Source organism: Gopherus evgoodei, chromosome 3 (genome assembly GCF_007399415.2).
Source record: "Gopherus evgoodei ecotype Sinaloan lineage chromosome 3, rGopEvg1_v1.p, whole genome shotgun sequence".
Taxonomy (NCBI): Eukaryota; Metazoa; Chordata; order Testudines; family Testudinidae; genus Gopherus; species Gopherus evgoodei.
The window spans coordinates 5,919,666-5,942,558 of NC_044324.1; the positions used below are offsets into that span (position 1 = coordinate 5,919,666).

Consider the following 22,893-nt stretch of genomic DNA (forward strand, 5'->3'; position numbering starts at 1 on the left):
ACTTTTGGTCTAGGAAGAGCCTCTGTAAGAAATGGGGGAGACCTTTTAGACCATCGCTGCCAGCTGCTCTGATAACCCTACTGGAGATGTGAGTGGGGTTATCATCTTCCCGCAGGATCTGTCGGTGAGGGCCCATGAAAGGACCTTTGTCCCAGTGCAGGGGCGTGTAGAAGGTTGCGGGTAAATGCAGGAACTTCATGAGGTTCGCAGGTACTCCTGGCCCTTTACCTAGGTGTGCTGTGATAACAACTAGAGACCCAAAAGAGGTCAGGGCCCCCACCTCCCTGGGCACTATGCGGACACCCCAGGCGTTGACACGTAAATAGAGCGTGTTCCCCTGAGGGGTGGATGGTGTCACGTGACTCAGACCAGTCCCACCTCTGAAACATTTTGATGTTGGTTGCGATCATGCTGCGTAATCTCCACTGCCTTCCTCTAATGTTCCCGCACACCGAGCGTGGGTAGGAAAGCCCGGAAGCCCACAGTAGCCCTGGCAAATTCTGTGGGGCTCGGGCAGTGCTGTGCCCTGAGGATGCATAAAGGACTCTTTAAGACGCCTGGAATTAGAGCAGCACCTGAAGTTTTACAGTACTGGGATCAGTGGATCCATTTCTCGAATCCTGGCTTAGGAGCAGAAGAGCTGTAGGAACATGGGAATAACTTGTACTGCCAGTGGGCTGTGAGATTCCTGTACCCCAGATATTACAGGGCTCCAGCGTGAACTGAATCCCCATCTCCATCCGGCTGTCCTGGGCACAGGGAGCAGCTAACCGCAGACGGGGGGTGGCTTACCGGAGGAGAGGCCGCACTTTAACCAATGAATGGAGACACGGCTCCCTGAGTACTGGGCAGGACAGCGCTGGGTAACCAGCTCAGGTTGACTGCAGTGTCTCTAGTTCCCTGCATGGGAACCCGGAGGTGGAGAAAGGGAATGGAAGCCAAAGGGAATCCGTGCATTGCTGAGGATAATCAGGATGCAGTTCTGTGGGGGAGCAAAGCTGAGAAATTAGGGCTAGGGTCAGGCCTGGAAGGGACCCTCCTGGGTCATCAGGTCCAGTCCCCTGCCACCGCAGACATCCCATTCATAAACATATCCAGCCAGGGCCTCGCTGTGAGGATTTCCAGACGGAGTTCCTGTAGCGGGCAGTGGGCCAGGGCATGTGCTAGTCAAATTATGCTAGCGCCTCGAGACCCCGTCTGAGCTTGCTGGCTCATTGTGCCAGGCATGGTTCAGACACCTGCTCAGGGACTGACAGAGCTACAGAGGCAGAGAGAGGCAAAGTGACTTGCCCAAGATCATCCTGTCAGTGGCAGAGCCCAGAGCTAGACTCTCGGTGGTCTGAGCATGTCTGGTGGGCCGGTGTTCCCCCTACATGTCCGTAGTGTCCTGGGCACTCGGCACCCCCTCTGCCCTCTCGCACACAAATCCTTCCGTAGCGAGGACAAGTGCGGAGGGATGAGTAATGCCTTGTGGGGAGGGAAGTGTGCAATTGGTGCTAGCAGGAGAGCAATGCATGGAAGTGGGGCTGAGAACACTGCACCACACCCTATTGTGTAAGGGCTTGGAGCGGGTCTGCAAGCCCCTGGCTTAGCATGCAGCAGGCTCAGGTCTGTTTCCAACTCTCAGCATTGCAAAGAGGGACTTTAAACTCCCAAATCAGGCTCTGCCTTCAGAGGAGCAGAACATGAGTCTGATCCCTGCAGTTCTCTGCCTGCCCCTGATCTCCTTCCTTCTCTCTCTCTCTCCAGGGTTCTGGCGACTGTGGTGAGCAATGGGGTATGATGTAGCCCGCTTTCAGGGGGATGTTGATGAAGACCTTATCTGCCCCATCTGCAGCGGGGTTCTGGAGGAGCCGGTGCAGGTAGGTGCTGAAAAGAGCAATGATTTCCTTTCTGCTGTCATGATCGGAGAAATTTACAGGGGTGATTCCGTACTACAGTTTCATCTCCGCTCTAGCGAGGGTGGGTGGATGTTAAACGCACAGCCCTGCATGTGTGAAGAGAGACGTTTAATGTACACGTGCAGCTCCGACCCTTCTGATCGCTGCTTGAAAGTAGCAGCTTGCCAAAATCAGCCAACCCAGGGCTAAACGGCTGCGAGCTAACAAGTACTGGTGGAAATCTGCTGGAAGCTGCTAGTATATGAACCCCCCGGCTATTTCAATTCATCGTTTTTAAAATGCGACTGCCAAGCCGACGCAGGTGTCTGAGACCTACCCGAGGCTCTGGAGCTGGCGTGTGCATTGGCATTTGATGGTTCTATATAAAAAACTTCTCCGGGTGTATTTGCATGGGGTGTGTTCTTAGGGTTAGGGTTCAGCCCGACTTCTCAGGACCTCCCCTGAACCAGCTGCTCACCAGACCAGCCTTCTTCCTGAAGTCTTGCTCCGCACGAGCAGAAGAGAAGCCGCGTACTCCAGAGTCTTGCTCTGATGCCTCTCCCCAGCTCCTCGTGCCCGTATCCTGCGCATTGAAAGGCCAGACTGTTTTGCTGCAGAGACTCGCTAAGTGGCTCTCAGTGTATTTCCACTTACTATCCGCAGGCTGGCAGGTCTCTCCCTCCGCACTTCGAAGCGTGCTCCCCCGGGGCACAGGCACCGTCTTCCGCCTGCTTTAGGAACGTGCCAGCCTGAGGGCTGCCAGGCGTGATGATCCATTGCGGGAGAGCAGGGCTCCAATCCCTGTTTGACTGATGCAGCTGAAACTCCCCCTCCCCGCCCCTCCTGTGGTCCCAGGAGGATACAGCCTGCCAGGCATCTAGAGTGGGCTCCACACTGACCCATACTCGAAGAGGGGAGAGAACATTGACGTTCCTGGCGAGAACTGTGGCTCTTGGAGATGCTGGAGTCCGTGTGGATCCCATCATGTGTCTTCCGTCCTGGCTCTTCAGGGCCCTCAGCAGCATGGGCTTTGAATCGTTAGGGACTTTTTCTCCCTTCTGCCTGGGTCCGGGTGCATGAGGAGGTCCGGGTGCATGTGCTGCCCCGATTGATGCTCCTGTTAAAAAATAACTCCAATCGCGCATGTGTGAGGGCCTTGTGCAGCTCCCGTAGGACCCATGACATCTGGGGAACCGCCGTTCCTGGAGGGTATCTGACGACCATTCTTTTCTAGCAGCAGCAAGATTTTGGGCTTGCTGAGTCTTATCTCCCCCTGCCCTCCTCCCTGCCACCTGTTAGGAGCTAATGTTCAACCCAGGAAAGCGGAGGGGATGCAGATTGTGAACATTGTGCTCCTTTGGCACGTCGTTAATAGCTCAGTATGTTCAGAGCTGTCTTCTCCCACCACCCCCACACACGCACACAATCCAGACGCGAGAGCCGCCTGCACAGAGCCAGGCCAGCAGCAAAAGCAATAGGGAGTGTAGTCAGCCGAAGCGCCTCTTTCAGCCGTTAACTGTGGGTCGTGGTGATTTTTGGCTCCCCCGCCCGTCTTGGGAGTGTTCCTCTGAAATGCCGGTGAAGCCGCAGAGCTCGCCAACGGCCAGAGCAGTACAGCGGGTGGGCTGCTCTGGGTTCTGTACAGCGGGTGGCCGGGGGAGAGCTGGGGGCTGCGTTCCTGTGTAGAGCCCGAGGCCTAGCAGAGGTGAGCCTGCAGATATTTACAGAACTGCTCTTGCTGCGAGCCGTTGCTCTGCGTTGGGAGAAGATTGCTGGGTCCTGGAAGGGGGAAATCGTTCAAGAAGGGAGTCTGGGAATACTGTGACCCTGACTGCTCTGCTCCTTACGTAACATGCGCAGCAGGAAATCCTGACTGGGGAAAGCTTTAGTGTTCGGTGGGTGGTCTAGCTGTGGGCACAAGGGCTGAGACTTGTCCCCAGGGCTTGGATAGATTTAATTAGAGATCTTAGCAGCTGTCTCTTACAGGTAGTGGGAGGGTGAGGAGTCCTCCTTGCAGCCTTAGGGGGCACTACCCATTCACCAGCTTGTTGGAGCCAGTTCAGAGTCAGGCCGTGCGTAGGCAGGATCCCGGCAGTACTGACGGTGTGTTATCACACCGCACCTGTGCACGAGGATTTTCAGACCCCAGGTTCTTCCTGTGTCCTTACGCCTGACTGTGGCAGACGTGCTGTTCCCTTTAGGAAGTGGATTCTTTCCCTGCCCCTTATTTGCATTGTCACCCATGCAGGGACACAAGAGGATTTAGGGTTTGCTCTGTTACCCCCTTGAGCATTTTCGGGGCTGGCGGAAAAAATCCTGAAATTGCCAGATAACCAACCCAGGGTTTGATTGATAGCAGGGACTCCGGCAAAGAACTGCAAAGCTGGGGGCCTGCTCTGAGCTACTTGAGTGATGTAACTCTTTTTTCTAAAAGGCCTGTTAGAGTATGAGTGACAGTAACACAAACCTTTGCCACGAACAAATACATTGCAGTGCGGCTAATGGAAAGCTGAGCCGCACAGGGACGTTCAGCTGGGACTCGTGATCAGAAAGTTCTGCAGTGCCAGTAAGTTGTGGGCAAAGTGCAAGGCACGACGCTTTGCTGGTTGGAGTGTTTTGTGGCTTGCTAAGCTGTCTGTGCTTGGCAAAAATGAAATCTGAAGATCGTATCACTATAAACAATTTACCGTGACCGTGGGAGAGGGTGTCGTTTGTTCTCTACAGATCTTGCATCTGTGACAGACACGTTCACTGCATTTTTCTCCGAACCGATGTTGTGCAATTGACAAGAAGGACAAGAGGATGCAGGGGGTAACCACGTGGTAGGGCAGTACACGTTGTACATCTAATAACTTCCATTTGCTCAGAAGCACTCTGAACACGAGTTAGTTGGTTTCTCGATGGGCTGGAGTGATGTAAATCTAGGCAAGTTTAAACCACTGACTAAGTTACTGATTTAAAATAAAACATGGTGATTTAAATCAGGGTGACGCTGACTTAAAAACGTGCACCCATTGTATGTTTAGCTTAACGCTTTATAATGAACTCGATTATAAATGCTGGATTTTAAATGTCAGAACTCGGAGGCTGTTGAATTTTACAAAACTACTACAAGCAAAACAACAAAATACTGGAAATGTGAGTCTCTGATCCTGCAAACATTGTGTGCCTCAGTGTTTGTAGCAACAGATACAAAAACTGTTATTAACTGTTCTCTCAATGGCATGACATCTGTCCCTTCAGAACGGTTTCCAGTGTTAACAGTGAAAAGTTATATAACCTTTCAATATGTTCTTGACGTTATTATGAATGTTCCTACGCAGCAAAATGTTCAAAAGTAGCCTGAAGTTAACCTCCAAAGGGTGAGATTTTCGACGCGGAAAGGCCAGGTGTTTCAAGGTATTTAGGCACCGACGTGACATAAGCGTTCAAGTCCCATTGACTTCAAGCTGCATTCCCTGGTGGAGGAGTCTAGCAGAAGCATTCACCCACCTTTCTTGGCATGTGGAAGTTTGCTCTGTTGGCAGGTGCTGTTGGTCGCAGGTACAGCACAAGCTGTCTGCATATCGGTGCCTGAGTTTGTGGTGACCTCGAAGTCGGGATATTTATGAAGCTCCAGAATGACCTCATTCTGGAGAGAGGGGCCTAAATTCAGGTAACACTTTCCCCCCTCCACTTCAGCAATTTCAGACTGTCCAGTGGGGAGAAAGTAAAGAACTAGCAACACGTTAAAAATGGGTTGGAATTTTGTAAATGTTCGAAATAAAAGCACTTTTTAAAAATCAGAACTTTATTCAGCTTGGCCCCTGATTTCCTTTCCAAGAGAGCTGAGCCACCCGCCACCCCCATGAAAGTCAGTGGGCTCTGTGATTTCTCAGTCCGTCCTGAAGACAAGACTTCTGATCTTTTGGACACATCCTCGTGTGGTGGCTACGCACAGCACTAGACCGGCGCTACAGCTGGGGACGCCATGTGCCACTGAAATTAACCGTCTTGTTCAAGGCCACCCAGCAAGTCCATACTGCACAGAGTCAATTCAGGAATCTGGAGTTGTCATGCCCTGCTCTGCTACAGCCCTGCCGCTCAGGGAGCGTCCCAGTCTAGTTATCTGGCACCTCCGTGGTCGCTTCCTTGCCCTGGCTGGAAAGGGGGCATTCGTATGCTTGAAGGAGGAACGCGGTACGGCACAGCTTGGCTAGCGCCGTTTCCAGGGGGAAAAGAAATCGGTTTGCTGTGGCTGGAGAAGCCCTGCTGGAAAGCTCCTAGCGACATGAGTGTGTAAACGGGATCCTGGTGTTGTCATGGTCTGTTAAACTGACCCCCCAGAAAAGGGCTCCCTGGTAATGGCTACAACCCTGGCAACCAAACATGCCGGGAGCTGACTCCCCGGTGCGGTTTGGGTTCTGCTCTGGCTTGTGTCCATCTATTTCCGGTGGTGGGAGGAGTTAGCAGAGTTGAGGGGAAATATTTCAGCCGGAGGGGGGACACGCCGGCTGTGGAGAGCTGGTTCTCACTCGCTGCAGCAAGACCCGGTGTTAACCGAGGGCGAGAGCAGGGACTCGGGAAGGGGGCAGCGACCTAGGCGGGTGTGAAGGCCAAGAGAGCAAATAGATCATGAAGGGGAGGCAGTGCCACCAGGCCACCCAGAGTAAAATCTGGAACTGAGGGTCTTCCCCTCCCCCTTTCAAAAAACTGCTACCAAGGGGAGAGGGGTTGGGGCCAGCGCCCCTCCCTGGGGTGTCCAGGCCAAACCTGCGTGGCGCTGCAAGCCCACAAAACCACTCGATTCGGGGGCCTTGGGCCACCCTGCGGAGCCCAGTGAGACCGTGATGGAAAGCAGTCAGTCCCACCCTCAGCGTTCCGTTGCGCCAGGCTCTGCACTCGCTCTGTTGTCTTCTGGCAACCTCAGCTGCCGTCCTTCTCCAAGGCGGTGAGGCCAGTCAGTCGGGGCGTCTGATGGAGCTGGATCTGTGTCCCTGAAGGGCGCTTACGGAAATGTTACTAACGATGCTACCAAATGGGCCCCAAGCCTTCTGCCCACTGGGTACTTCAGGGCTTACTGGACTCAGGCAGCAAAGTTCCCATCTGCCCCCCCGCCCAGCGTCTTGCAGCTTTGGGACAGATTTAACCCTTGAGTGTCTGACCCACCCTGTGTGGGCTTGTGGCTCTGGATTTTTGCTTTCCGAGAGGAGATTGGCCGGATCGCTAAGGAAGAGCTGATGTGTTTCTTGCCCCTAAACGTAACTTCAGTCCAGTGACAGCTCTCGCCTTCCCACCGCAGTCCTTGTAATGCCCAGCTGGGTAAATACACGGAAATTCCCTTCTAACCTGCTCCAGAAAAGTGTCAGTTTAGCCTGCCAACCCTTCGTGGCCCATCAACCCTGCGTTTAAAGAGGCAGCAGCATCTAGTGGGTAGAGCAGGGGATTGCTGTGTTTGGGGCACTGGTTTGTGCCTGTGGTACGGATGGGAAGAGCGTGTCCTCAGATCCCAGTGGGGGTTGAGAGGCGGGATGAACTATTTGCAGGCCAGGTGAAAAGTGCTGGCTTTGCCCATCCGCCCTGGGCTTTTGTGGGATGAGACGGAGGCTGGGGGTCGGGGCGAGTCGCTGCATCCTGCATTTCCTTCCCCGTGCAGGCTCCACACTGTGAGCACGCCTTCTGCAATGCCTGCATCACCCAGTGGTTCTCCCAGCAGCAGACCTGCCCCGTGGACCGCAGCGTAGTCACCGTGGCCCACCTCCGCCCCGTCCCCCGGATCATGCGGAACATGCTCTCCAAGCTGCAGATCACTTGCGACAACGCGGTTTTCGGCTGCACGGCGGTCGTGCGACTTGACAACCTGATGTCTCACCTCAATGACTGTGAGCATAATCCAAAGCGGCCGGTGACGTGCGAGCAAGGATGCGGGTGAGGATCGTTCTTGCTGGATTGTTTCCCCCTTTTCCTGGGGATGAGGCCAGGAGCTGTAGCCTCCCGCGAGCAGTGACAGAGCTGGGACACTGGCCAGCTATGTGCTGCTGGGAGCTGGGGAGAAGGCTGATCTCCCCGCAGGCTGGGAGTGCACAGGGCTGGGTAAATGCCAGCGGTGCTGCGCTGGGCAGGGCTATCCAGCCTTGGCCATCACAACTCCCTGAGCTCACTGGCAGCTGGGGTCTTGCTCGTCTTTAAACTTGGTTTCCATGCCCTGGATTTCCAGCCCTGGAGACTGGGGAAGACTTTCCTAAGTCCAGGTGGCAGTTAGGTTCCTAAGTCAGCGAGACAGCTAAGCTCTTATCCACCAAACACAGTGTAGCAAGAGCAGTGCCTCCTACCCACGCCCGCTTCCCCCAGGTCGGCTGGAGCAAGGCAGTCGGTCTCCAGCCTCGGTTTCTCTGTGAGGCTGCCGCCCAGGTAGCCCACTTGTTGGCTGGCTATTATGATGCACAAGCTGTGCTGAGACCACTGGCTGTCCAGTCAGGTGGGCGGGCCTAGTGATCCCGGTTGACCTGGAGGTGGGTGGCTCTGTATTGTAGGTCCAGCTACTCCAAGGCCTTGTCTCCAGCGGTGGCCAGCACCAGACAGAGGAGAGTGAAAGAGCCCTGCGGTGGGCAGATGTGGGATTTCTCCCCCGACCTCATCCTGATCCCTAGTGGTTAGATCAGCTTACGATCCCATCCCAAACATCTGTGGTTAATTATAATTCAGGCTAGTCTGACATCTCGCTGTAAGTCCCCCAAACTTCTGAGTTTGTCGTGGGAGCTGGGTGAGCACTGATGCTCCTTGCTAATCCCGAGCCTTGGCCTGCTCTGTCCTCCCCTGCCGTCCATTCTCTCTCTCCCTGCAGCTTGGAAATGCCCAAAGACGAGCTGCCAAATCACAACTGCATCAAGCACTTAAGGTCGGTGGTGCAGCAGCAGCAGACGAGAATTGCTGAGCTGGAGAAGACTTCAGCAGAGCACAAGCATCAGCTGGCCGAGCAGGTAGCTGCTTTCACGTGGGTGTCCATGGATGGGGTTCTAGTTTGTTCTGGCCTTCTAGGCAAACGGCTTCTCTTGATGGGTGGACTCTTACCTGGCACAAATACTGGACAAATGAATCTGCTGGTTAAAAGCCAAAGGCAGCTTGATAGGCTACTATGTTCTAGCATTCCCTTAGTTCTGTGCAGTGTCTGTTTGAATGGGAGCTTCCTCTCCCAGCTCCAGGCTGTTGTCCTGCATCAAAATCCTTGTCCCATGAGGTCCCCCCACCCAGCGGGAGCAGCACACTTTGCACTATGATCTCACAAGATTGGGACGCAGGGGAGGATGGCTAGCGCTCCAGGCACTCTGACCCCAGTCTGTTTCATGAGCTCTGAGGATCCCCGAGCGGACCCGCTGGGAAGCAGCGAGTGAGCAGGAAAAATAGTGAAGGGTTAATTTTTAAAAACTCTGCTTCCACCACCTGATGAGACAGCCAGGTCCCCCCCCCCCTGCTGTCCCGTGTGGGGCTGAACATAACAGACTCTGTGTTCAGTGCCACTTCCAGCCCTACGTCCCCGCGGGAAGAGGGGCAGGTCTGTGCATGTGAGGGACTCCTGCCTGTTGCAAACATCTCTCCATTTGCCCTGCCTCTTGCAGAAACGGGACATCCAGCTGCTGAAGGCCTACATGCGAGCCATCCGCAGCGTCAACCCCAACCTGCAGAACCTGGAAGAAACCATTGAATACAATGAAATCCTAGAGTAAGTGCCACTGCCAATGCATGATCCCGGTGACGGGGGGTGAGTGGGTGTTCGGGAGGCAGACGCAGGGGACTGATGCGTCGGCTCAGCTGGCGAGATTTGGGAACAGTCATTAAATCCCCCCAGCAGATTAAGGACCGAGCTAAGGGAACCACAAGAAAACCCATAATCTTAAAGCAAGCAGGACACTGCTAAGGCAACTCAGCCCTGGTAATGTTACGGGTCCCACCAGCTGTAAAATTCTACACCTGCAGCCAGTTTGAAACCAGCGAGCTGCTGGCCCGTGTCCTGCCCGTGAAAGGGGGGCTGGAAGAAATGGCTTCGAAGCTGATCCTTGCTCCGTACTGCCACAGATGGGACCTGGTGGAAGGGTCGTTTCAGCCCAGCTCAGGAAAACCGAATTCCACCAGGGTTAATAAAGCGGCATCAAAAGAAGAGGGAGAGGTTTTACTCCAGGGGTTCTCGGACACCAGGGTTTACTGGAGTTCTAGTGCGGGGAAGCGTCCTCAGGTGCCTGGCAAGCTGGGAAATGGCAGCTTCCCTCCCTGCTGCATCTGCTGCCGTCGGAGGTTAACGCTGTCCTGGGCAGGGACAAGATGCTAAATGGTCGTGGTCGGTGGATCTGAGAGGCTGGAGGGAAGCAAGCCCCTGAAGAACTTTGAAGGCCATCCTGGGTAGCTGGGGGGTAGCTGGGAAGCCAGGGATATGGCCCCACTTTCTGGAGCAAGACCTTTGGAACATGCTTGGCTGGCTCACATGGGGAGGACCAGAGAGAGGACTTTCAGTCGTTGCCACACTGCAGTTACGGCCTGGAAAAGGATTTTGATGGGAGAGGGTGAGGGCGGGGACCGTGATTAAGGTCCAGAAGAACTCTGAGGCTCTGACTTCAGGAGCACTGTACTGTGAGTTAAGGAGAAAGGGGAAGAGCAGGGATGTGGGGCAAAGAGCTCCGTGTCGACAGACTTAGCAGTTAGTGTGAGGAAGTGGTGGGGTCAGGGCTGGCGCTTCCATTTAGGTGGCCTAGGCAATCGCCTAGGGCGCCAGGATTATTGAGGGGCGGCATTTTGCTGGGGGAGGGTGGCAGGCGGCTCCGGTGGACCTGCCGCATTCGTGCCTGCGGAGGGTCCCCTGGTCCCGCGGCTCCGGTGGAGCTACCACAGGCATTCCTGCGGACAGTGCACTGCTCCCGCGGCTCCAGTGGACCTCCTGCAGGCACGGCTGCGGCAGCTCCACTGGGGCTGCAGGACCAGCACGAGGGGCAGCGAAATGGCTGTGCACCTAGGGCTCTGAAAACACTAGCACCGGTCCTGGGTGGGGTCGCCCGATGTCCCTCCAGCATTGCTTTTAGCTACTTGAGTCTGGCAGATGGTGCCCATGACAGAAAACAATCTCTAACTGCATCGGTCTCCTCCCGGCCTCGTCCCTTCTCTCCACCAGAAGTGGGTGCAGCCCCAGCGGCGCCTGAGAGAGCGGCTGGCTCTGACGTCCGTTCTCTCTAGGTTTTATGAAGGAAAGCTGGTGAGTTTTCTGGATCCATCCCGAGGGGGCATCTGAGTTATTTAGCGCTGCCCTTTCTGAGACCATTAATATCCTGTAGACACCGCAGAGCCTCTGACAAGTCCTTGATGTGGCCAGCCTGCCTCTGAGGATCACGTTGAAGTAACCGGCTTGCCTGTCTCTCGTTCTCTGGCAGAGCAGTCCCTGCCTCCCCGTTAGCAGTTACTGTCTCTTGGGTGCCCCTGTCTTTTCTCATGGTGTCTTGGTGTCTTACAGGTGGGTGAATTCCTTGCAGCCTGCGCGCGTGACGCGATGGGGCGGGATGATCTCCACGCCGGATGCCGTGCTCCAGGCGGTCATCAAGCGCTCGCTGGTGGAAAGCGGGTGCCCCACGTCCGTCATCAACGAGCTAATCGAGAACGCCCACGAGCGGAACTGGCCGCAGGGCCTGGCCACCCTGGAAACCCGCCAGATGAACCGGCGCTATTATGAGAACTATGTGGCCAAGCGCATCCCCGGCAAGCAGGCCGTAGTGGTGATGGCCTGCGAGAACCAGCACATGGGGGAGGACATGGTGCTCGAGCCGGGCCTGGTGATGATATTTGCACACGGAGTGGAGGAGATCTAAAGATTTTTAAAGAGAGAGAAACATTTTGTGCTTGAAAAAGAATAACTTGTCTAAACCGCTGACATCTCCCTCCAGTCCCCGTCAGTCACGGCATTATATCAGGGCATTATTCCTCCAAGCGTGTGGCTCGTAATTTAAAACGCGATTCAAGGCCTCTGGCAAACGCTCCCTTGTAGCGCTGGGCAGTCACCCAGCATCATAGGCAAAATGTGGTTTGTCCCTTGTAGCAGATCTGCCTCCCAGTCCGGTGTCCGTGTGGCTTCTGACTGGCTTTGAAAAGCGCAGCCCCTTGAAACTGCTGCGGGCTTTGGAGTGGGCCTGACTGCTGACATCTCTGCCGTTGTCCCGACCTCCTGGCGCAGATCTTGGCGTGGTGCTGCCCTGGGGTGACCCGACCACACAGTGTTCACGTTCGCACCACACCCCCAGTTTCTTTCCCCACTCTGAGATACCTGTGTGAAAGCCACAGCTCTCCAGCCGGGCTCTCACATGCCTGCACGGTCTCGCTTTGCCGCCTTTGGTGGGAGGTGGAAAGGGGGACCCTGCTCAGATACGCCGACGGTTTGGCCGGGAGGCTAAGCTGCAGACACGAGCGATGCCAAATAACCGCTCCTCACAAACGAGTAGCGTTTTGCAGCCAGACAGCTGAGCCGTCGAGCAGACGCGCTCTGGAGCTTGGCCGTGGGGCCTTATGCTGTGGCGGGGAGAAACCCGGCTTCAAGGGGGATTTCGAAGTGGAACTAAACTCTCATTGGATGGCCTTTCGCCTCCTTCCTTTCTCCCCTCCCGCTCGGAGCCGGAGACCCGAGGGAGGCGCCGGACTCCAGAAGCCTGTAATGTGGATGGCCTCTCTGCCTGCCAGTGACGGTTGCCTCCACTTCTTGCCCGGAACCTGGGTCCAGCTGTCCTGTCTGTGTGTGCGTTGAACGGGCCACAAAGAGCTTTATGTATTTTTTTTTTCAAGACACTTGTGATTGTGGTTCGGTTTTTTGTACCTTTTTTTGCCTTGTTTGTTTGTATTTTCCCTTTATTTTATTTTTTAAATACAGTGGCCAGAAATGCTGCCAGGTCCAATTAAGTTTACTTGTCGGGAATTTAATTTATTTGCATTTGTGGGGAGGGGATTTTTGGTTTTTGTTCCTTCCTTTTGGTCTTTGTCCTGCCTGGAGACTTTGTTTTCTCTTCAGCTCGTTGTTTTGTGCCCAAGGTGGCTGCATGTGGGACAGGGAGCGAATTGTCAATAAATAAGAGGTTCTGATTGCTTTAATCCAGACCTTGACACTACCATCCCTTCGGAGACTGCTCGCATCTCCTTGGTCCTCTGGACAGCATGAGCCCTCCCCAGCTGCCAGCCGGAAGCTGCAGATAGTTGGTGGGGTAAGAGTTTGAATTCCCAGTAACAGCTCCACAAACAAGCAGCTCTCCTGGGTTCCCACTCTCTGTAGGTCAGTAGCGGAGCTGCCTCCACCGATGGAAAGGAGTCTGATCTCAGTATGACACCCACCCCTCTGCCCCTGCCATCTGCAGCAGCCCTGCCCCAGCTGGCAGAGCAGCCCTGCAAAAGAGGGGGTTCTTGGAGACCATCTTCAGGGGCAACATCTGTCCAGTGGGTGATTACCCTGCGGCCCATGGGAGGCTGCCCAGATGTAGGCTCTGTAAGAACTGCATTTCCCATCATGCCTCACACTGATTGACCTAGTTCTGCCCAGCTGTCTGACACTAGAGAGCTTCTTCCAGGGGCTGAGTCCGATTGCGTCGGCCCAGACGGTGGCTGAGGCACGTGGAGGGAGCTGGACGTGCTTCCTGGCACTCTGAGCGGAGCAGGACGCCCCTCGCCCAGCTGCATGTCACAAAGGGCCTGTCCCCTTTTCTTCTGGTCCTGGCGCTCCACCACGGCAGGGCTCCCAGGGAGACGCTGCGTGAGAACCCGGCGGCGGGTTTTGTTACACGCTGTCCCCGATTTTCCCTCTGCTGTTTGCTGGGCATCCAGGGAAGCCTTTGTGTCCGCTTCAGAGGCTCTGTAAACTGCTGCAGGATTTCCGTTTGGCATTCACCTCTACCACCCGGCCCGCCGGGGGCAGGGGTTTAAGGTCCTTCTCGCACTTTTTTTCCTCTTTCAACTGGCACATTGGCTGGTGTGGGTTGGTTTGTTTTTGTTTTAATGCCGCCTTATTTCTTGAGGAAATCCAGCTGGTTCTGTTTCAGGGCATGGCCTGGCTTTCCCCCTGCAGGTGTAGAAGCTCTTTGTTGGGTAACTCCATAGTTTTCCGTGTGTCTCGTATCCTACCTTACAAGCACCTGGCACATTCTTCAGAAGTCAGATCAGTTAGAGGTACGGAGCGGTTTGTATTTGAATTCATGTCTCCATGAGGTGTGTGGAAGGGGAATTACTGGGTGGGAACTCTGTCCAACCCAGACCCTTATGCTCAGGAATTAGAAAAAGCTGCTAAATCCAACCTGGTAACTGCATCTGTCTAGCTGGACTTTTTAAAAAAGAAAACAAAACTGATTCCCTGCCCCCACTGGGCCTTCGCTTCCAGAGATGGCCTCCGTCTCGTTTCCACTGGAGGACCCGGGTGCTCGGAAATCAGACTAGACTTGCAATGGTGTCTTTGCTGGTCCATAAAAGTTGCTGGTTGTGTCTTGTGTGCGCTGTTTCATTGTGTTGACTGCACTAATAAACTGCCTTTTCTTGACTCTCCAACCCTTCATTCCAATCCCCGGGCGCGCTCTCCTGCATGGGAACGCTGCAAAAACTGCGTCTGCTTTTCCGTGACCTTTCCTTTCCGCTGCCTGCAGCTCGCACCTCGCTATATACCCTCTATAGGCTTCTACCCCTGGAAATGGCCCACATCAATGAGCCTCGTAGCTAGTTCTCTGTGCCAAGTCCCTTGTTTGGGTGCCGACTAGAAACCATTAAGTGCTGTGCACTGCAGCTGGAGCTCTCCCAGCAGGAGAACCAGCGGACAGGATTATCCTGCTGCACAAAGAAATCCCAGAAAAGACCCTGGAGTGCGGGGGGAGCTTAACAGGGTGGGCCCAGCCAGCACGTGCATGGAGACTGCCATGGAAATGGTAAAGGTGATCAAGGCTGAGTTGGCACTGACTCTGGGTTGCTGGCAGGGTTGTGTTCCAGCGACGCCAGCCTGAGCGCTTGACGAGCCTGGCGTTTCGTTGGGGTTTTGCAGGAAGCTGATGCGGGGACAGCTGGGCTGGGCTTTGCCAACCGAAATTCTTCTGCTGATCCAACCAGGCCACTTCAGGAGCTCGCAAAGCCCTGGGTGGTTTCTGTCAGATGAGCTGGGAGGTTAACGCTGTGTGGAAGGGGCTGGAGCAAGCTGGCTGATGGCTCGAAATTATGATGGACTCCTCGAGAAGTGGCCCGTCCCCACCACACCTTGTGCCAGCACACAGCATTTCGGGGGGGTAGAGGCGAGCGTATTTGGGGAAGAGAACATCAGACTGTTGTGCTCACGTGGTCCCCAGTCCTGCCAGACCGCAACTCGTGTTAATCACGAAAATGGCTTCTCTGTAATCTGTCTGCTTCACCAGGGAACAGTCGCCTCGGCTCTCCTGCCCCGGGTTTGGGCTCTGGCTCCAGGGGTGACATGGCTGCTGCACCCCCTGGGGTCTTCTGCGCTGGGCTTCTCTCGGCTCTGGCTTGGCATGTTAGCTGCCAATCTTTGTTTTTGGAGAGAAGTGGCTCTGCTGCCTTTACCCACTCCTAGCATTTCCTGGAGGGGGGGTGCACCCCCACCAGTGGACCGGAACAGGTTAAATCGGGGGGGAGGGGCAACTTAGTTGTTCACTCTGACCACTTAAAAAAAAAAAAAAGGTCCCTAGATGTTTGCCAAGAGAACTTTTGAGCCGGTGGCTGGAAGTGCCGCCAATCGCTGCCTGGGTTTGCAGAGAGCCTGAAACAACGGCTCTGAGGTGGAATTACCCCCAATCAAGCCCAGCAATGCTAATTCAGAGGTCAGTACGGATATTTGAAATGTCCCCATTCTTGCAGGCCGTGAAAGAGGTAACAGTGGGGAGGAAAGATCTGCTTTGCAGGGCTCTGTTCCAGCAGGAGCCCCTGGCGGCCAGCACTTATCCCAGACCCAGCCCAGGTTGGAGGCTGCACTGCTGGAGCCGTTGCAAAGTTAGCAGCAGGAGTGTCCTAGAGTGTGGGAGGAGGGGTACGGGGGCATGGCCGGCTGGGACTGGATCTTTTGCTTATACTTTAGGAAAGTGGGTGTGTGAATTCTCCTGATTCTTCCTAAGCCACAAGTCTCAGGAAGGCCGAGTGCCTGGCTCAGATGGATGGTTTGCTGGATGTGGGTTTGGGAGCCCTTTCCCGGGGGTGAGGGGGGGGTGACTCTTTCTTCAAGCGTTTGACGGGTCTCTGAGCCCAACAGGTGTTGGCAAAAGCAGCGTTTTGAAATAGTCTGAATAAAACTTGTTTTCCCTCCCTTGGGGCTCCCCACAGGCTGCAGGGGCTTGGGGGCAAACAGCCAGCGTACAAATCAGGAGCCGTTACTTACACACACACACACACACACACACACACACACACACACACACACACACACTCTGTGTGTGTGTGACAAACTCCCTTCAGCCCCACCCCCCGTGTTGCAGGCTCTGGGACCCTGGTTCCTTCCCAGGCCGTTGTGTGGTGGAATCTGTATCCAGGATGTTGGAATAGCTCCTTGATGTTCTCCAGGTGATTTTATTTTGTAAGCAGAGGCCTGCAGACCTGCTGCTGTCAGCGCTGTCATCAGCGTCTTCGTTACCCTCTGGACAGGGAGATTCTGGCAAACCAGTAAAGTGCCTGAAACCACTATTGCTTACTGCTCACGGCAGCCATGGCAGCAGGCCGGCCTGTGGCCAGGAAGCAGCCTTGTGGAAGAACCCCGGGGAACAGCGCCGTAGTCGTGCATATGGGATGGGAAGCTCCCCTGGGGGCCCTGCATGCTCGGGGGGGAGGAGAGCAGAGGTTGGCCCCATTCCACTGTCTGCTCTCTTCACCTCTGTGGTCCTGGCTCTATTCCAGCTGCTGGGCAGGGTGCCCACCATGGGGACCAGCTCTGGTGCATGCTGGTTCCCAAGGCTGCCGGCTGGCCAGTGACGGAAGGATGATGCGACAGGTTCGGAGCTTGTTCAAAGAGCCTGCGGCTCTTCCAGGCACCAGGCTGGCAGCGTCTAGTTCCTCCGTTTCCTTCCCCTCACCCTGTGCAGCTGGGGAAAGGCCAGACGCTCTTCAGGCTCCTGCCGTTAAGCTGGGTTCTGCTTGCTGCACCCTCCTCCGGCGCTTTGCGGCAACAGAAAGGCCACCGCCGCCTCCTTCCCTAGTTTGGCCCCTGGAGTGTTTTGCGAGAGGGAGAAGCGTCATTAAATGCTTACCCTGGGGCGGCGGGTTCTGTCTTGAATCTCCCAAGCCCCCGGCCCTTAACCGTCCTTCCCCTGCCCTGTTCTGTGCTGGGGGGGGAGCATGGCAGCGGGTTAAGCAGTGCCTAGCACCACCGCAATCCAGGGGCAGGATGTGTTTGGACAGAGCTTGGTCCGCGGGAGGCCTGGCCCCAGACTGGGCACCGGTGTGCTGGAGCAATGACCATCAGGCCGGGTGCAGGTTCAGCGGCAGGGGACGGGTGGGATCTTAGCCAGGGTCACAGATTCTTGGTGAAGAGTCATGGGCCAGCGAACGAGCGGGAGTGGCGAGGGGTCAGGTGCGACTTCCACTTAGCTGCGTTTTCTCTGCCATCGCCTCGAAGGTCCCTTCTCCCGAGCGACACTGCGCAGGATAGGAACAACCTGGCTTCTGCTTACAGGAGGGGACGCGCCCAGCCCCTCCCAGGAAACGCAGCAGCTTGTTCTGTCTCTCCCCTCCAGGGTGGGCTAGGACCCACCTGGCAAACGCCTGCAGGGCAGGGCAGGCAAGAGCCTATAGTCCAGACGCCCCCGTCTACTGCCCCTTGCCTGCCAGAATTTGCTTTATCATTTTGAGGGATAATATTGACAATTTTAGCTCTTTATTTATCGATTTTAAATTTTCAGTGGCACAAAATTCTGGGTCTTCAATCAATTAAAAAACAACGCTTACATTTCCTGGGAACTTACGGCAGGGAGGGGTCAAGACCCAATGATTGAATGAGGTTCAAGAAACTTTGTCAATATCAGGCCTCAAACCCCACTGGAAATCACCATGCTACTTTCTCAAGCAGCGTTTCTCTCGCTTTGCTGCTGTGTGAGCTGGTTTGGGGGCAGGTCCTGGGTGCTCGGAAGCTGACAGACCCATTCTTACCGACCCAGATCTAATCCGTGTCACCATGACGCGTGCACAGCCTGGGCTCGACGCGTCCTGCCCGAGGCTGGGCATGCGGGGAAGGTGCAAACATGGGCTCTGCCCAGGGCACAAGGAGCTGATTCTGTCGCTGGAAGAGACACTCGTTGTTGGGATTGACAGCCAGCCAGGCCAGCGGGTCACCATGTGCCTTTAGGGAGAGTTGCTGGCATTTCATGGTTACAATGTCCCCCAGGGCTCCCCCTTCTTGCGCTGCCCGTGGGTGTCCACGTTCTCCCCCTTTCGCTCTCTGCTCTGCTAATGAGCCGCCGGGCCTGGCAGGGTGCACCGGGGAGAGCGGGTGCGTTTACTTCCCATCTTCCAGCTCCAGAAGAGGAAAGGTGAGGCCTATTCCAGCTTCAAGAGATCTGGTTCTGCTGCTCCTCTGTGACCCTGGGCACCTTGCTGCTGCTTTCTGTGCCTCTGTTTCCCCTCCCACCCTGGGGTCTGGCTGCTGTATCTGGCAAGTGGCCTGGGGCAGGGGCATGCTCAGTGGTACGTACAGCACCCTGCACCTCCGATGGCTGTTGGGGCTTCTAGCCACTGTTGTGATGCTGCTGGGAGCAGGGGAGATGCAGCAGCTTGTATCTCCATCCCATCCCCCCCTTTGCTGTCTGCTCATGGGGCTGGGGGGCAGGGAGTGCTAATTGCCACGTGCCTCACAGCTAAATCCACCTCTTGTGTCTCATCACAGGCTGTTGGCTCCTGGGCATAGGGCCTGGCTTTGTTATGGGGGGTGGGGGCAGTGCTTAATTTGTGCCCTGTCCCTTCTGGGCCTGGCAGTTCCGAGCCCCTCTGGGCCTGGCTGCATCCATTATGGATGCAAAAAAATAATCCTTAAGCCCTGTCTGCTCTTTCATTACAAATTAAGCAACGGGGGCCCCAATCCCTTCTTGGAGCTTGCATGTGCTGCTGCGGTACCTACCTGACTGCCAGCTCACCTGGCCTCAGACAGCTGCCAGCCTGCCCCCCAGCAGGCTGCCAACCCCCCAGGAGGAGCCGGGGCCAAGCAGGGAAATCCTCCGAGGCTCAAAGGTGTGAGGCCGCACCGAACGCTGGATGGCTGCAAGGCTGGGCTACACGAGAGAGAATCTCCCTGGACACGGGCACCAACTTGCTCCTAGCTTGGACTCGGCTTTATTTTCCTCGGTTTTAATTTGTCCAGGATTGGTGGGGGTGGGGTGGGGATGAGCTTGTGCTTATGCTAGGAGCCAGAGGGCAGCTCGGGCATCTGACTCCCTGGGCTGCTGAGAGCCACCCCCCCAGCCCTGCGCCCTGCCACCGCGGGCAGGCAGCGAGGGGTCTGTGCCCAGACCACAGACTCCAAGATGGGAAGATTTTCTCCCCCTACCCCAACAACCAGCCCCTGCTTTTCCTCAGTCCCTGTTCAGGGGGGCTCTATGAGCCACCCACAAATAAAATACATTGGGGGTGACGGTGGTGTCCCTTGTGTCCTTATACTCTAATGCATTGGCTGCCCCCTGCTGGGGGGAATAAACCATGCAATCCTCCGCAGCTCCCCGGAGACTCTCCCTGGGCTCAAGGTGCAGGCGCTGCAGGGGTGAGGGGCACGGTGGGGTGAGGTGCGGGCCTGCAGCCCGTGACACTGAACTGGGTCAGAGCTGTCACCCCAGGCATCAGGTCGTGGCGCAGAGACTGGGGGGAGAGTCAAACCCTGCCAGGATCCCCACCCTGCAGTAGTGTGACTTACACACACACCCCAACGCTGCTGTACTCGGTTGGGCTAACGATCTAATCAGACAAGCGCCGTCGACTGGACGAGGACAGTTGGGGCAGCACAGCGAACCACTGAGCCAGCTGTGGTCAGCAGCCTGCCCACGGTCAAGGTCTCCTAGGCAGCCTGGCAAAGCAGGTTTTAAATGAGACGGGGAAGGTGGCAGCTTTGTGGGTGTGGGCATGCCCAGCTCGTTCAGACTCGACTCCCGTTCCAGATCCCCAAGCTCTGGGAGGACGGTCTGGCAGCTGAGCTAAAGGCCAGGACGGGGCTGCGGGAGATCCAGGTTCATGTTTCTGACCCTGCCGCAGCCGGGCTGCCAGCGAGGCTGGAATGGGACAATTTCTTCCCAGTTGTCTTTGTGTTCTGTGTCGGCACGGCACTGGGCCGGCGGCGTGGTAGGCCGCACTTGTGGCTCCCGCCTGCTGCCGTAAGACACCTAATGATTTGTGTTTCAGTAGCAGCTGGGAGTCCCTGTCACGGACCAGGACCCCCCGCGCTAGGCGCTGGACAAACAACAGAATGACAGGCCAGGCCCCAGCGTGCCGCCCCTCCAAGCACAGGACAAAAGATAATTGCTGGGTCCAGCCGGGGAAGAACCAAGGAACGAGTCAAGATTTCTTGCCATTAGCTGAGTTTTGCTCCGCAGCTGCACTTCCAGAAAAACCCTTGGCACAGACCCCGGAATGGGGGAGGGAGATGGCTCCGTGCCAGATAGAAACCAGCTCCCGATCGGGGATGGGCCCCGGGAAGCAATCCACAAACTCGTTACCTAGCACTTCCCCCCGCTGGATCCTTCCCCGGAGCCCTGTGACCCGCCGGGACCCACTGACCAGTGTCAGGTCTGGGTCACAGGTGGGAAAACCACCGGCTCAGGTCACTTGGGCTCTCCTGTTCCTGGCCATGGGGTCAGCATAGCGGCGGCTGTGTGCCCCCTCCTGCGGGTAACGCGGGTTTGGGGTTGGGTCAGAAAATGACTTGACCCACTCAGGCCCGGGATGGACCTAAAATGTAGGCCACAGCAGATCTCAAATGCTTCCTCCTCCTGCCAGAAAGTGGAGGGGGGCTTTTCTTTGAATGCATTTGCGATGCTGCTTGGGCTCGGCGTGGGCCAGGAACGGTGTGACGCTGCTTAGAGTCAGCCAAAAGGAACCAGCGGTCGCCCCAGCACGAAGTACAAAGTTTATAGAGATTAGCCACCGAGCCAGCCACGTCCTTACGCACGTGCTTAAAAAGGAGCGGAAGTGGCCCACTGGCAGGGCATCCTGGCCTCCCTTTGCAGACCCTCCCTGCTGCTCTTTGCCTGAGCCTGCGTTTTTCACAGTCATTTTCACAATATGATTGGGGGGGGTGGGTGAGGAAGGGATATTATTTGCGCTAATGAAACCCGCCGGCCTGTTTTATCTCCTGCCAGAGGTGCTGCCTGCAAGCAGGGGCTGGAGCAAGGAGCAAAGCGAGATTGTTGCTTTATAGAAACGGGGCTGAATCTGTTCTGGGTTTGCCCTGAGTGGACAGGGTGGGCTTGGCTCAAGCTGCCATGGGTCCCGCTCCCGTTTGGCAGGGGGCAGCCCAGGCTCTGCCGTGTGCTGAGGAGACTGGAGAACAGAGCCCCCCTTTAATAACAGGAGTGAGAACCAAGCTGCTCTGGGGGAGGATCCCCAGCCCCCAGCTATGTGCACAGCCCTGGTGGGAGTCACTGTTTACACTGGTGCGACATTTCGAGCCCCTTGGTTTGCACGGATATGGTCGTACCAGTGTAGCTGTGCTGTGGGAAACTGACTTCAGCAGACAAACCCTAATTCTCTGCTCCCCGCCCCCCAATTGTTCTCAGGCCTTTTCAGCTATAGATTCACTCCAGCTCTCTGCCAGCTGTGGTCTGCAGCTGTGATTCTGCTGAGACAAAAAGTAACCGCTCGAACAAGGGGCACAAATATCCCCTGGCTGGGCACCCAGAGGCCCGGGGATGTGGGGCAGGGCTGGGGTTCTATTGAAAGGATCAGGAGAAAAACTGGGGAGTGGGGCTGGCTGGGTTTTGGTTGTTGGCAGGTCCCCTTCCCTGCCCTGAAATAGCCCCGCAGCCTGGCAACTCCGCACTGGGTGGGTGTGGGTGAAGGTTCCCAGAGAAAAGCGCCTGTAAATCCAGCTGTACCCCCCACCCCGGCAAAGAGGGGATTGCTTCCCCACTGCTGGGGAGCCCCACACTCTGCCAGCCCCTGGCAAAGCACAATCAGCATTCTAGCAACCCCCCTTCAAATTCAGAGATCCCCTGCCCCTCTGCACGACACTCAGCAAATCAAGATGTGACCCCACCCCTGGAGCCAATTCTGCAACTGCCCCCCCTCAAAAAATGGCATGTGCCCCCCACCCCAGCAAATAGTACACCTGTGCACCCCCCCAGAACCAGTTCTGCAACCCCAGAGCACCTCACTCCTGCACACCCAGATGTATCACTGCCCTCCTCTGGGACCTCCATCCAGACGTGCCCCCCAACTGTGCAACCCCCCAATCCAGATGTGCCCCCCAGGTTTCCAGCCCCAGCCTTTGCAGCGCTACCGGTGCGTATGGGTAAAGCTGTCGCTCCCGGCCCCCACCCCGCTGGAAAGGGGGTTTATTAAAAGGGGGGTGAACGCTCAGGCCCCCCCCCCGCCCACAAAAACGCGGCGCCGTCACGAACAGGATTCGAACCTGTGCGGGGAAACCCCATTGGATTTCGAGTCCAACGCCTTAACCACTCGGCCACCGTGACACACGGCCGGGGCTGCGCCGAGCGCCGCCTAGACAGGCCGGGCCGGCGGGGGGAGCGACTCAGCCCGCCCCCCCGGAATCCCCCGCAGGGCCTGCCCCGCCCCCCCGGCCACGGCCTGCCCCACTGAGCGCCCCCCGGCCCCATAGCCCCCGGGCCCCATAACCCCTCCCCTGAGCCCCACATAGCCCCCCCCGGCCACATAACCCCTCCCCTGAGCCCCACATAGCCCCCCCGGGCCCCCCAACCCCCAGCCCCACATAGCCCCCCCGGCCCCACAGCCCCTCCCCTGAGCCCCACATAGCCCCCCGGACCCCCCAACCCCCGGCCCCACAGCCCCCGGGCCTCCTGGGCCCCGCATAGCCCCCCCGGCCCCACAGCGCCCC

At 56.4% G+C, this 22,893-nt stretch overlaps 1 protein-coding gene and 1 non-coding gene across 2 annotated transcripts in view; one reads left to right on the forward strand and one right to left on the reverse strand.

Annotated features, from left to right (window-relative positions):
• Positions 1 to 14,400, forward strand: part of RNF41 (ring finger protein 41) — a 29,906-nt gene extending 15,506 nt beyond the window's left edge. Inside the window, exons 3-7 of the mRNA XM_030554816.1 lie at positions 1,750 to 1,862; positions 7,516 to 7,787; positions 8,704 to 8,839; positions 9,476 to 9,579; positions 11,353 to 14,400. Coding sequence (XP_030410676.1) covers positions 1,773 to 1,862; positions 7,516 to 7,787; positions 8,704 to 8,839; positions 9,476 to 9,579; positions 11,353 to 11,704 — 954 coding nt within the window. The 5' untranslated portion in view covers positions 1,750 to 1,772 and the 3' untranslated portion in view covers positions 11,705 to 14,400. The remainder of the gene's footprint in view (positions 1 to 1,749; positions 1,863 to 7,515; positions 7,788 to 8,703; positions 8,840 to 9,475; positions 9,580 to 11,352) is intronic.
• Positions 14,401 to 22,428: 8,028 nt separating this feature from the next.
• Positions 22,429 to 22,510, reverse strand: TRNAS-CGA. The gene has a single exon. It is a non-coding gene; the product is annotated as a tRNA-Ser (tRNA).
• Between the last annotated feature and the right edge of the window lie 383 nt (positions 22,511 to 22,893).